Genomic DNA, 14788 nt, shown 5'->3' on the forward strand with positions numbered 1-14788 from the left:
GATCTGAAAGCAGAAGTTCCCCCGGAACTTATAAGCAAGGCTGTGCTCCCAAAGATGAGAACGATATACTCTCTTCCAACTAGGGATGTTAAATGTAATCAGCTAATCGACTAGTCGATGGAATTTCCAGCGATTAGTCAGTCGCTAAGCAAGGGAGTCGCAGTGGAGTTAGCTCCTGGCTCTGGAAGCTAACCCCACCGCGGCTCTGCCTTTTAAATGTATTAAGATCTGGCAGGCTGTTAATACATTTAAAAGGCTGAAGTGCAGTGGGGGGATCCGATGCGAGCCAGCCAGCTGATTCCCAGCTTGCACTGGGTTTCCCCTTCCCCTCCCTGCTGTGCACCAGCCTTTTAAATGTGTTAAGAACCAGCAGGCTCTTAATATCTTTAAAAAGCAGAGGTGCAGCATCTGGGACTGGGTGTGAGCCAGGAGTCAGCTGATTCCCGGCTTGCATCTGGTCTCCACTATACCCCTGCTCCCCGGGGAGACAGTGCTGGAGGGAACCAGCTTTTAAGCTGGCTCCACCCAGCACCGGTTCCTGCTCCACCCTCTCGCTGCCTCTGTCTGATAGAGGCAGCAAGGGTGGGGGGAGCGACTAATCGAGGGACTCGTCGACTACGTGCCCGACTTCCATGGGCTCAGGTTGAGTTATTTGGCCTGATTCCACGGGGGAATCTGTGTGGGCAAAGCCTGGTGTTCTTCTGCTGTCCCAGTGTTGTCACCAAGACTTTATGCTTTCACAGAGTCCCACTGAAGCCTGGGGGTGGGGTGGGTGTTGATCCTGCTAGGTGGTGAACACACAGGCCACCATCCAAGCTTTTGTGAGTCTGTCAGGAGCTTTGGAAAGGTGCTTACGTGCTTTCCTGTGTTTGCACTGGAATGCTCAGAATCTTGCAGAGTGGAGCCCCCGAACTCTCACAAGGATGAGAAGCCAGCTTCATGGCCCCTTGGCAGGATAGATCCTTCCATACTAGTATTCCTGGGTTTAACTCTTATGGATTGAACCTCTCTAGTCTGGCACCCTCGGGACCCTACCGGTGCCAAACCAGAGAATTTGCCAAACCACGGGAGGTCGATATTGTCTAGCAGCATCACCAACCCTTCCACTTCTCACTGGGCTCTTAGAAGACATTGAGGGGTAAATTAGAGCTAAATAACAGTACAGAACACTGGCAGCCAGGACTGGGGGCTGTAAAAAAACTTTATGGGACAGCGGGAAACTTGGCCGCACTCGTGATAAGTAGCCATCCAGCTAACTAAAATCACGCTGGACCACAGATGTTGCCAGACCAGAGAGTTCCAGATTAGAGCGGTTTAATCTGAACCTTTTATATATATAATTTACTGAATATGAATTATACATATATAAATATAAATCCTTTGCTCGCCATTTGGCACGGACACAGGCCCAGCCCGAGAGAGGTTGTTTTCCAGTGGGGACAGCAGTTGATCTGCTCTAGAAGTGTGTTCAGGCAGCATTTATTAGTGCTTCGGGAGCAAATGTGTCGAAGTTGGACTGAGGTGATCAAGGTGAATCAGCTGACGCAGCCACTTAGTGGAATTGCATAGAAGTTGTCCTGGGTATGTGGCAGCACCAGCAGTGAAGGAAGAAAAGGATTTTGGAGAATCAGACTCGTGTATGTATCTCGCAGTCCTTAATCTAGCCTGGCCACGCTTTCTGTCAGCTGCTTTTTAGCTGCTGATTCTTCTGTCGATAAGAGAAAGGGCATCATGGAGAACAGGGAAGGTTACTTGTCCAGATGACTCTGCTGGTTTCATCGATTTGTGGGGCAGGAGATTATGGCTCCAACTCTGTACTGAACTGCATCGTACTCAATACTGACACGTACTTCTGTGAAGCTCTAAAGGGTGCTGCCCCATCTGATCTTTTGCAGAGGCTGCCGAGGAGAAAGCTCTGTCTTTAGAGAGTGGGGGGACCTACATATCTTGGGGAGCATCCAGCCTCTCAGCAAAGCAGGTTCGAGGCTGGGTTAAAACGACCGTATTTCTGAAGCGCACGTCATGGCTGCCACACGTGTGTTCCAGTCGCGGTTCTCGTTTGCAATCGTGCAGTGGGGGCTGTGCCTAGTGACACTGAATTGTAAATGCCACTGAGTTATAGTCCTAAAACAGGGGTGGGGAACCTAAGGCCCGGGGGTCAGATGCAGCCCCCCTCTTGCCTGGCTCCTGCTCCCCCACCGTCCCCCCGTGGGGCTGGAGCACACAAAGTCTACTAGCCTGGGCCCTGTAGGCTCTGGTGTGTGAGGAGAATGTGTGGAGTGTCTTTCTCCTTCTAGCTGGGGGCCATGTCAGTGAGAGATTTTTATTTTTTTGTTGTTTTGTTTTTGGGGAGGGTTTTTGCTTCTCGCTCGTGTGTGGCCCCCAACTGATTTTTTCTGTGGGTCAGCGGCCCCCAACCCAAAAAAAGTTCCCCCCCCCTCCCAGTCCGAAGAGATGGCAAGGTCCTGGCATTCCTTCTCATTGCCCTGTCCCCTGCAGTGTGTGGCCTTGTCCATACTGAATATTCATTGTGCATCTGTCTGTCTACGTATTTAGATGCTTCTATCGCTCCCTGGGCTGTCCAGAGTGCTTAGAGAAAAGAGGTTAGGTGTGCTATGATTAAACACAAATGCACAGATCCTAGCTGGTGGATGTTAGATACAAAGATTTGTAAACAAAACACTGTGTAAGGTGTGACGCTATGTAAGTACATCAACTTTAATCCTTCAGGCCTGGACTCACAATACTCTGTATGATGTACTTTGTTGCCAATCAGTTCACAAAAATACCTGAAACTAAAAGGTTGCATCACATTGAATGCAATAGCTCAGCTCTGTATTGCAGTCAAAGTCTATTTGCTGCTGTCCAGCGCTCCCTACATTGCTTTGGGAGATCCGGCAACAAGAACTGATTACGTTTGCATGGGTCAAAGGTGCAAGTCCATGTTTGGCCTTTTTACTCTGTGCTCTGCCCTAGCACTTCTGTTAGGTGCACAGTGCAGATGAAAACATTCATTTGACAAGTGAATACTTTGCAAACTAGATCACCACAAGATGTCAGCAGAGCAAAGTACATGTTCCCGTATGCACGTCTGTAAAACTAATCCGTTTGCTTTTTGCAGGACTTTGCCTGTTGTGCTGTTTCTTTTTAATCTTTCTAACCTATCATCCTTTCCTTCGACATTCAAAGACACATTTCAACAATGTATTGTTAAAGTGGAAAAAAAATCCAGATTGGTGTTTACAGAAGAACTGCCAATATAGGCACCATGCTGTTCTTGGTAAAATATTTTGTACAATGAGTGTGTTCTTAAGAAAAGAAGTACAGAAATGTGCCTTTAACTCACCAATACAATTATTGATGTTTGCCTTTCAGTGGTACAAGACTCCTTCCTTTAAGCCTTTGGTCAAAGAGTTATAGAAAATATATTTATCCCATTGGTACAGACATTTAGAGGACCCTTCTTTCTAAAATTATACCCTTATTGTAATAAAAGGTGGTAATTAAAAGTTAATTCAATGATTCTTTTCATTAACTGACTACTAGGTGGTTTAATCTATAGAAGACAGTGTATGATAGATTGACCTTGCATAGTTTTGCATTTCATCTTTAAAATATAATGCACTTTGTCTACCAGAAAATAGTTTTATTTTGTATTTATGATCTTCAAAAAGATAAAACTGTGTGTTCCTTCAGTATTTTGCTTTTGTAGCTGATTTGTAATTGTTTGTATGTTAATGGTAAAGAACTCCCCACCATCCTTAGGTCAAACTATACAAGATAGTTTAACTGACTGGAAATTTATGCTATATCTACTAGTATATGCTTATCAGTTTCTGGAACCTGATCTTCCCCAAAGTGTATTCCCCGTTTGCAACTTCCAAAGTGTCTTTATGGCTTCCAAAGTATTTTGTGATGACTTGTTCTCTTCCCAGATATATCTCAAGGTAGCAGCAGTGTACATTGCTTTTCCAATCCAAGCTACCATACCCTGTCATGTGGTGTGACTTCACGCTTCTTTACCAATAATCTGGATGGAAACAGCTCCAGTAAGGTAGATATTATCACACCCCACTGTAGCAATGTTCTTATCAGTTCAAGGAAATATACCAAAGTAATGCCTTTTGATTAACAGTTGAATAAGGAAGAATCCTAACACTCCAGCCTAACGCTCATCTGATGAAGTGGGTTTTACCCACAGAAGCTCATGATATAATATACAGTATTTGTTAGTCTCTAAGGTGCCACAAGACTGCTTGTTGTTTTTAAAGTTACAGGCTAACACGTTTACCCCTCTGAGACGCCAGAATAAGTTACACGAAAAAGGTCTGCTGTCCCATATGTGTATCTGCGTGATCGCTGTGCATGGTAATTGGAACTTCAGCAAGAGCAACTATGGGACAATAGACCTCAACATTTTAGCCATCTGAGTTTGCTTCATGGGAAAATCAATAAATAGCTGGACTGTCATTTATTTAAATGTAAATAGCCACTTCTTCATAAGGCAAAAGGAAATTAATGAGCCATAAATGCAGTCAGCCATGTAACTTCGCTGGTGGTTGCATAACTGACCGATCCCTGTGTAGAATACCCAGGCATAAAGGAAAGTTGCAAGGCGTTATCTAGTCTTGTGGTGAGCATTGTGCTTTTCTAAGGGAGTGCCGGCGGCTCTGCTGATACTTGCTGCTGCTCAGGCGGAGTTGTTTTAGCTCAAGTATAATACCCGGCAGTTGTGTAGTATCTTCTTAACATATTCCCATGGACTTCAGTTGGACTGTTTGCAGACAAAAGTGCTACCCCATGTAATTAAGGGGTTCAGAAGGTGATATCTTGAAAATAATATTTAGACACTGTTCATTGGTGAGAAGAACGCTTCCTGTAGGGCCATCCCAAGCCATCGGTCATCTTAAGAAAAAGCTGTAATTGATTTAAGTGGGGGTGTTTGCTCAAAACGTGATGATATTCTGGTCTGTGTCATTCTGATCCAAATGTAGCTCCTCTAACCAGAACGTCACCCAGGCAATATTAAGGGGAAAAGAGTGATACTTCTGTAAAGGATATGCAAAATACTTCCACACATTCTCCCTCCTGGCTACTAAAAGCAAATCTCATTCCAATGTTATAGAAAATGTGGCCCCACAGTTTTCACTGAGAAAAGTGAAGGCAGCTATATAAAGAATGGAATGCCTTTTCAGTGGATTGATGAATTCATTTTTGTTACTAGTGCATTATTTTGCCTGTAGACCCCCCCACCCTCGCACTGCACGGTGCACTTTTGCACGCCCCAGATTGAAAGTGCAAATGGTAATAGTTGTCAAAATTGAGGCTCATCTTCGCGAGTGCCAGCCTTCACGGCTAATGCTTCAGAAAGAATCGCAGTGAATTCTGCTGTCACCTCACCTCTTAAAATATTCAGCTGCTGGGAGGGAATAAAACCCAGAAACAGTTTTAGACCAGATTGGAAACCATTTCCTTTCCTTTCCCACCCGCTGTCAATCACTCATTGAAAAGGTTGTTGCGGTGTTTGATTATATTTTTAGTAGAGTCCTTATCCAAATACATGGCCTGGTTTTCTTTTAGTCCCCTCTCTCCCTCCCTCCCCCCAGCTTACTTATTCATGAGACTGTGCTACAGCATCCTGTTAGCCAGGTTGGCCTCTCCTGTGCTGCTCCTCTCTGCAGTGTTCTAGACAAATAAATCCCCTCATGGCTGCCTTAACGATTTTCATTTCCTAATGAGCGTGCCCGATGTCATCCCTGCTCTCTGCAGGGAAAGATGCACATTTAGTACTGGAGTGTGTGTCTGTTTGCAGTGCGGGCTGGGGTCACAATGGATCCAGGGACAGAGCACAAAAAAGTGCGAGAAGGAAATGACAGGCATTCCCGGGGGGGGTTGAATGTGTCTAGACCAGAGAATGGTGGCTTTATAACCAGGCTCCCTGTGTGCTAAGAGGCAGCAGGCCTAGAGACACTGAGCTGGAGCTGTTCTGTTCTGTTCTGTCCTGTTTGGAGGGCAGAGGGGCAGCCTGGGTGGAGAGGTAAGGAAGAAGTCAGTGGGTAAATGTAAATCTTGGTTCAGCTTTGAAACTCTCTTTTTCTCTCTAGTGCTGGGACTCTGTCTCCACTCCCCCTTTCCTCTCCTCTCCCTTCCTCCCACACACAATCTCTTGTTTTTCCCTCTCTTTCCTGCTCCCTGTTGTCCCCTCTCTTAATTGTCTTTTCCATCCCCTTGTGATCTCTTTACCAGTGTCCTGTCTGTGCTCTCCTCTCACCTGCTTCCTCTCCTCCCCCAGTTCCTGTACTCTGTCCCTACTTCCCCCCGCTCAGAGTAGCTTACAGCAGCAGCAAGTCAGTCCTACTGAACGGGAGGGAGATCAGGGGGTTGGCCAGGCTGACTGGGAATCAAGGTGGGTGTTAAGCAGGAGCAAAGCAAGTAGCCATTAGTGACCCTCTTTTGTGGGCCAGCCCCATGTTGCAAGCCAGACCTTCAGACAGAGACCAGCCTGTCTCCTTTTCCAACGGTGAAACTAGAAAGAGCAGAAATATTGCTAGAGCCCTCCCCATCCTTCTCCAACAGCAGGATCGGGAGGGTGGGAGTGGAGTAGGCATCTTATATCCTGATTTATCCTTTCTGGAACTGGGCAATTGCTTGGGCCTTGCAGATTGTGCGACTAGCTCTGAAGGGAGAAATGTGATTTTGAGACACGCAGCCTGGTCTGGTTGCCAACACTGAACAATTCTGCATCCGTGTGCAGGGTCCTAGCTCCTGACTCCAGGGTGGGAAACCGGAAGGCCTCTGTGCCTCTGTACAGGGTGTGACCATTGCACACCTGGTTACGCTACGTTACCATCTTCCTTCGATCAGTGAAGTTTCAAGTCGAAGTCCTTGCAGGGGTATGTCTACACTGCAAAGTTCATTCAAAATAACAGCCCTTATTTTGAATTAATTTTAATAGCGTCTATACATGCAAACCACTATTTCGAATTGAATTGAATTGAATTGAATTCGAAATAGCGGAGCCCTTATTTCGAATTTGGTAAACCTCATTCTACGAGGAGTAACGCCAAATTCGAAATAGCTATTTTGAATTAAGTACTGTAGACACTTAAGTCGAAATAGGGGGCCTCCAGCCCTTCCCAGGGAGCCCTGGTGGCCACTCTGGGCACAACCAGGAAAACCTACTCTCCTCCCCCCAGCCCCGGAGACATTAAAGGTGTAGACCCTGGCCACAGTGCCTGTGCCAGCTCCAAGCCTGCCAGCCCAGAGCCAGCAGTGGCCACCGGGGCCTCTGACCCAGTGTCCCCAAAACATGAGCCAGCAAGCCACTGGCAGCCAGCCCTCCACCACTCCCCAGGAGCAGTCTGCCAGCTCCCAGGAGCCTGACAGGAGCTGGAGAAGGCGGGCGCCTTCCTGGTCCAGGGTGGAGATCATAGACCTTATTCAGGTTTGGGGGGGATGCCCCCAACTTCCATGATCTCCGCACTAGATGGAAGAACGCGGCCGTCTATGGCAGGATAGCTGCCACCCTGGCCATCAAAGGCCACATGCGAACCCAGGAGCAGGTTAGCATGAAAGCCAAGTTGGTCTGGCGAGACCCCCAACCCTGAGCCCTGAGCTTCCCCTCCCCCTTCTTCCCCTTGCTTCCCCCTTCCAGCTCCCTCCACCCAGATTTCCCCCTCCCCTCTCCCACCCTCTCTCTTCCCCTCTCCCACCTCCTTTTCCCAGTCTCCCCAGAGGTTCATCTCCCAGCCCCCAGTTTTGTTCAATACATCCAGTTTCTATTTTTGAACATACGTGTCTTTTATTTGACATCAGGAAGGGGGGCTAGGGAGGGGTAAGTGGAAGGACGTGAGGGAGGAATGGGGCATGAGCCCCCGGTGAGGAGGACCGGGGAGGCTCTGAGGGCTTCTTGGGGTGGACGCTCTCCCTCAGGGCCTCCTGGATCCTGACAGCCCCCCGATGGACTCCCCAGATGGCAGCCTGCAGCAAGTGCAGCTGGGCTGATGGCAACGACCCCACGAGACGCACCAGCATGTCCAGGGGCAGCTCTGGCTCCATGTGGCCGAGTGCTGTGGTGTCCCGAGTTCGGTCACTCAGGGCACTCCAAGCCAGGACTGCTTTGCTGTCCCTCATCGAGGTAGACAAGCAAGCAGGGAACCTAGAGAACTGTCTGTCCAGGATGGGGGTAGGGTCCCTTTAAGCACGGAGCTCAGTTAGCCTCAGGCAGCAGCCCCACACACTAAGTCCTAACCTGATGCCCTGCCGGCACTGGTTCTGGCCAGCCTTAACTTCGGTTCAAGGTCCACTCAGTGTGGATGTGCTATTTTGAAATAGGTTTTTTGTATAGATGTGTTATTTCGAATTAGCTTAATTCGATTTAACTATTTCGAATTAAGTTAATTCGAAATAGCACTGTAGTGTAGACATACCCTGGGTTACTTAGGTCACATTCTGCTGCCACTGAAATCAATAACAATATTTCTTTTGGCTACCGTGTGGGTAGAATGTCCCCCTTTGTGTTGTCTCTACTGGTGTTTTGAATTGTGAGCTCCTTGAATCAGGGACTGTTTGTTTTGGGGTCTTATATGGCACCAATCATGATGCTGGTATGTATCAAGTCCGAATAATTATTCAAATGGTGCTGGTTTGGGATCAGGTTTGTCCCTGGTATTAACTCCATTGACTTCCCTGTAATAGTGCCATGAAATTTGCTGGGCCAGAACTTTCCAGCAGGGATGACTGAAGTTGGTCGTTTAACTCTATTGGTGTTGGTCCTTTTAGTCCTCTTCCCTCCACCCTCTAATTGTTAAATATGCTGAACACCAAAACCTCCCATTGAGCTCCACTGGGACCATCCACGGGGTTAGTTAGTGCTGTGAATTGCTGCAACCTCAATGCCATGGGTTCCTGATTTATCTGCAATTATTTAACGCAATATCTAAGTTCTACCGAAAGCTTCACATAAAATGAGAAATTCCAAAACAGCGGGGGCTGGAAGCAGCCTGACTCAAGACACCCAACTAGTTAAAATTAATTTGTTCACCAAAAAAAAAAAAAAACCCTCATTAAAGTAGTTGTAACTTAACTTTACCAGAGAGGAAGGAAAGTTGCAAAGGTGGAAGAGCAGTCTTGTGTTCACTTGGTCCTCTGCAGCTTGTATGGAGGCCTTGTCTTCATGCCACGGGAGATTGCTACTGCCGTGATCGATCATCCAGAGTTCGATTTAGCGGGTCTAGTTAAGACTCACTAAATCGAACTCAGAGGGCGCCCCTGCCAGCAGCCAGTAGTCCTGCTCCTGTGAGGAGTAAAGGAAGCTGACAGGAGCATTTGCCCATAAGAACGGCCACAGTGGGTCAGACCAAAGGTCTGTCTAACCGAGTATCTTGTTTTCCGACAGTAGCCAATGCCAAATGCCCAAGAGGGAATGAACAGAACAGGGAATCATCAAGCAGTCCCTCTCCCTCACCCATTCTCAGCCTCTGACAAAGGTTAGGGACACCATTCCTACCCGTCCTGGCTGATAGCCATGGATGGCCTTAACCTCCATGAATTTATCTAATTCTCTCTTGAACCCTGTTCAAGTCCTGGTCTTCACAACCTCTTTTGGCAAGGAGTTCCACAGGCCAGCTATGTGCTGTGTGAAGCCTTTAGTTTGTTTTAAACCCCCTACCTATTAATTTCATTTGGTGACCCCTAGTTTTTACGTTATGGGAACAAGTAAATAATGTTTCCTTATTCACTTTTTCCACGCCAGTCATGATTGTATAGACCTCTATCATATCCCCTCTTAGTCTTCTCTTTTCTAATCTGAAAAGTCCCAGTAGCTGTGGGGATGGTGCCAAGCTCGGTTTAAGGTAAGCCAACTCCAGCTATGTATTCTACATAGCTAGATTTGAGTACCTTAAGCCAAGCTTCCAGGTCTAGTGTAGACCTTACATTAGACTGGGACTGTGAAAGGCATCTAAGTGCTTGATTCTGCTGCTGTTAAAATCAATAGCTAAAGTCCCATTGGCATCTGTGGTGCAGGATCAGTGCCTAAAGGAATTTAGGTACTTAACTAATGCTAAGGCAAAGTCTTCACTAAGCGGAAAATCAATGCTCCTGCAATCGATCTTCCAGAATTCAATTTAGCGAGTCTAGTAAAGACCCACTAAATTGAACTCAGAGCATGTTCCTGTTGGTGGTCGGCACTCCTGCTCCTGCGAGGAGTAAAAGAAGCTGGTGGGATCATTGGTCTCCCACTGTGGGAACATCAGGGAAACACAAGTCAAGGTACGTTGACTCCAGCTACATAATTAACGTAGCTGGAGTTGCGTATCTTGATTTGACCTTGTCCTTTAGTGTAGACCCGACCAAAACTTCTTAAAAAATTCCATCTTTGTCAGATTGCAAATGGTTGGCCAGATAGTCCCAGTGATCTGTCTGGCATGTAGCCAGATAGTGATATTTATACTCAGGCTAGACTCTCATTGATCTCAGTGGAAGTTTTGCTCAGATGAGAAGTAGTTTTCAGCCTTATATAAGATTATAGGTGAGGCTTTTTTCATTGGGAAAATTTACTATAAGAAAAACAAATTCCCAAATCAGCTGTTCCACTATGAAGATGAAAAGAATATTCCATCTTGGCAGAAAATAACTTACCATAGCATAATCGGGCCTCCACACAGTTACTATCTTGTAAAAACTGAGAAATGGTCCAAAACAATTTTATTTTTGTAACAATCAGTTCTGGACCAAAGCTTTTCATGTCCATTTTCCGTTAGTTACTCAAAAAAAAAAAGAGTTATATACCCGGTTGGAAGGATTTGATTTTTATCAGTGAATATCAGTAAAAGTCAATCATCGTACAGACCTAAACTAACCAACAAAAAATACTTCCATTGATGAAGATTAAAAATGTATCAATAGGCAAAGTAAAAAAGATGAAGTTTGAGAACTTAGAGTTTGATTTAAGGATATTTACTTTATACATTTTGACATGTGATGTGGACAAATCATATTTTAACAGCTGTAAAGTTTTGCCTTTTGAGCCTCAATGCCTGTTGTCATTAAAGTGTTGTCTGAACCTCCTCCCAGTTTCCCACTGCTGTGAAAATGTCAATCAATACAATTTTTTAAATGAAGGTTAATATTATCCATAGAAATTTTTTTTAAAGCCTATTCTGCCAGCTCTATTTATAAACTCTGGGAAAACAAAGCTCTTAATGAAACTGCGACTTTAACAAATGTCACCCAAATGGTGCAGATGGATTAGGAATCATCATTCCTTACACGGTGCTTCTACTGCACCGTCTTAAAGAAAAGGCGGCCCAGGCTCAGCTGGTACAAATGGACTTTGGAGTCTTTGAAGCTGTACCAGTCCATACTATATAAGGGGTTTTTTTTAGAGAGCATTTTAAAATTTTTCTTGGTTTTAAATTTTCACAGTTATGCAAAATTATTGGGGGAGGAGAAATGTTAGAAAACCAACTTCAGTTAATTCTATACTTAGATTTCATGAACCAATTATCAAGTGAAAACTACTCAGTCATTATAACAGCATTAACATCAAGGGCAGAGTTTTGGGAAAGTGGGGAGGAGGGAATGGGGAAGTACTTCCATTCCCTGATTTATTCCTCTGCCCCCTCCCTTCACCAGCCAGGTGTAAGAGGCTACTGGCCTCCTGAAACTCTGCCCTGTCTTAACATGCAGTCACAGACAGCCCGATCTGTCTTTCCACCCAGCTGAGCATACCTTTGTGATAGATGGTGCCTTACACCAAGAATCACAGCAATATTCAGGTTACTCCCAGTCCCAAAGGACTAGTTACTTACTAGCCTCAATTCAATTGCACCTTTGATCTCAAGCCAAACTAAACACTTGTCGCCAATCCTATAATAAGCTATATAAAAATTCCTTAAACGGGAAATGAAAATGAGAGTTATTTACCAGATTAAAGCAAATAAACATGAATAAACAAGCAAGCTACAATTTTAAATTTCAAAAGATAATAGAAGCTTCTATAATTAGCAAGAGCTACATATTTGCCCTTTAGGGCTAATCCAGGTTAAGTAGCTGGGGCTCTCTTTCTTATGCCTGGAAACACTTCACCCCTCAGAGACCTGAAGAAGAGCTCTGTGTAGCTCGAAACCTTGTCTCTCTCACCAACAGAAGTTAATCTAATGAAAGTTATTTTGTCACCCATCACTGAAAAACCACGAACTGTAAGCATCGCATGTCAGAATGACCAAAGCAAATATCTTTAAATCGAACTCTAATAAGTCCTCAGGCAGCATTTCTGAATTTTGATTATCTGTGGAAATATGTTGTCATCAGTTCATGTGTACAGTGAAACTGACATTTACCAAAACACATCCTAATCCTTACTCTCCTAGCTGCAAAGCTGTCTGCTTTATAGTGATTGATTGCCATTTGTCTGTTTTATGACTGCACCATCTCTGCGCCCGGCATATGGGTGCCTCAGTCAATGCTTTCCTGGTTTTAGAGTTAGAAAAAGAAAATGCTGAATAAAAACAGAATGCCTCCTATCTTGTCTGTGAGTGCAGGCCAGATACACAAAGGAACCAGCTGAGACGCAAGCATGTCCAATCACCAGCCACTGTTCTCAGGCAGAATGTCTGTGATTAGAAATGTCACATGCAGCCAGAAGGTTTATCATCTTTGTCTCCACTTCAGTCTGTTTTTTGGGGGTGAGGGAATTAGACGAGTGGCTGAGAGGCAGACGGGGGGGCGGCGACCAATGGGCTGATAACACATTTGAGCTTTGCTGGCTGTGCAAGACGGTTGTAGAGAGAAAATGTCAAAGAACAGAATAAAGCCCCAGAGATGGCTACTGCAACTCTCTGCCTGTTTGATCTAACGTAAGATAAATCTAGTTGTAGGCGTTGATGCCAGAAGAGATCCTTGGAATCATGTAGTCGGACCTCCTGCCCCACGCAAATCATAGGATGACTCTGGATTAGTTTCTGTTTCAAGGACAATAGACGTGGGGCAGAACTTGAGCAACTCTTTCCAATAGATTAGGAACGAGTATCTGACTTGGGTAGCCTTTTCCTTTCAATATTGAGTGCTAGCATTAGTCCAAATTGTTATCTGTGTGTTTAATGGGTGTCATCACACCTGTTGAGGCCTGAGCTTTTATCCTGATGGGCCAACCTGCATTTGTGTACATAATTCCCCACTTTCTAACTCCAAGTGTGGGGACTCCATGTTAACATGTCTGCCTGTTCCTTTTTAGCAAGACTGTTCTAGAAAGTAATGAGTGAATCACGGTACTACAGCTGTACAAGTAGCTATAATCTCTTGTATTTTATTCATTGAGGCTTCGTCTACACTGCCGGCTTTGCCGGCAGAGCCTATGCAAATGAAGTGTGGAGTAGCATATCACTGTGCTTCATTTGCATAATTTATGCAAACTGTTTTTGCTCAAACACCCCGGCACAAAAACCAGTGAGAATAAATTATGCAAATGAAGCACAGCAATATTCTAATCCACTCTTCATTTGCATAGGCTCTGCCAGCAAAGCCAGCAGTGTAGACGTAGTCTGAGTGCACACATACAAAATGGGACATGACTGCCTAGAAAGAGATCTGGGGGCAGGGCCATCCCTATAGGGGGGCAGGGCCTGGGACAACCCCCTCCTCTGCCCCAGACCCTGTCCCCGCCACATCTCTTCCCATCCCTGCTCTGTTCTCTCCCACCCCCATTGCACCCCTCCCCCAAAGCCCCCTCCCCTGAGCAGTGTGACCTGGGACTTTATGGGGGGACTTGGCATAGGGTGGAAATAGGGGTCAGACCACTGCCTTTTGCTGGCTCCAGGCCCCCCAGGAAATCTCCCAGGCTGCCCCGGGTCCCATGGATGAGGTTGGAGCAAACCTCCATATGGGGGACTGTCATGGGCATCTGGTCTGTAAGGCAAAACAAGGCACCGCCTACCCAAAGCTTCAGCCGTACTCGCCCCGCCCCTCCCCTCCCCGCCTCCAATGGCCATGTGGGGCTGCTGTGGGATGTTTAATGGGCTTCAGGCAGGGTCCAGGGCAGCTGGGAGCCTCCTCAGACCATCCCTGACGGGCGCCCTTCCCACAACAGCTAGTTGACCATCACCATGTTGGCTCTAACTGTGAAGTGCATACCTTGAATAGCGCTAACAGAGCCCCGGAATGGGAGTGAGCCCTACACAAACACCAGGGTGCGTAAGGACTCTTTTCTTCTACTCCTCCCCACGTGGGGATGGAGTCCTCATCCTCCCACGTAGGTTAACATACGAGGATAGAATTGTGCACCAGCTTGCTGCCCACCCTATAACCATACTTGAGAGCAGTGTTCCCTGTAAGCTGAGCGCTTGGGCGGCTCCCAGGAGAGATTCAGGTGCGGTCCAGCTGATTAGCAGAGCACTCACAACTGGCAGTATGTGTTTCTCCTGGTGGTACACACTTGCACATGCCTCGATGCACTTAACAAAATTTATTCCTCCCACGGATGGAAACAATTTAGAAGGAACACTGCTTGCCAGGTCAGGCCTCAGATAGAGCCCAAACTCTTCAGTGCTTCTTCTGCGCCTCTGTGTGTCTGCGGTGCCTCCTAGACAGCTTCTGGCTAAATGCTAGTCTCACTCAGAATTAGCTTGACGTACACTTTTAGAAATGGCAGCAAACTCCAGAGGATACTGATACTGTGCTTCATACAATAGCAGACTTTGCCAGGCGCTGCTGCTGGCGATGGGGGCTGTTTTGCACAGAAGCCAGCTGCTCGCGCTGCCTTGGCACATGGCATGACCCAGATGCCAAA

At 46.2% G+C, this 14788-nt stretch overlaps 1 protein-coding gene across 5 annotated transcripts in view; it reads left to right on the forward strand.

Annotated features, from left to right (window-relative positions):
* The window catches only part of MEGF11 (multiple EGF like domains 11), a 486582-nt gene that overhangs the window by 432236 nt on the left and 39558 nt on the right, over positions 1-14788 (forward strand). For 3 of the 5 annotated variants that reach the window (XR_012895692.1, XM_075896882.1, XM_075896878.1), the window contains exon 22: positions 3936-4054. The exons of the other annotated variants lie outside the window; for them this stretch is intronic. Coding sequence is in view for 2 of the 3 variants with exons in the window: in XM_075896882.1 (XP_075752997.1) it covers positions 3936-4054 (119 nt within the window). In the remaining variant the exon portion in view is untranslated. The remainder of the gene's footprint in view (positions 1-3935; positions 4055-14788) is intronic. 5 annotated transcript variants of the gene reach the window in all.

The sequence above is a fragment of the Pelodiscus sinensis genome, chromosome 14 (assembly GCF_049634645.1).
Source record: "Pelodiscus sinensis isolate JC-2024 chromosome 14, ASM4963464v1, whole genome shotgun sequence".
NCBI lineage: Eukaryota > Metazoa > Chordata > Testudines > Trionychidae > Pelodiscus > Pelodiscus sinensis.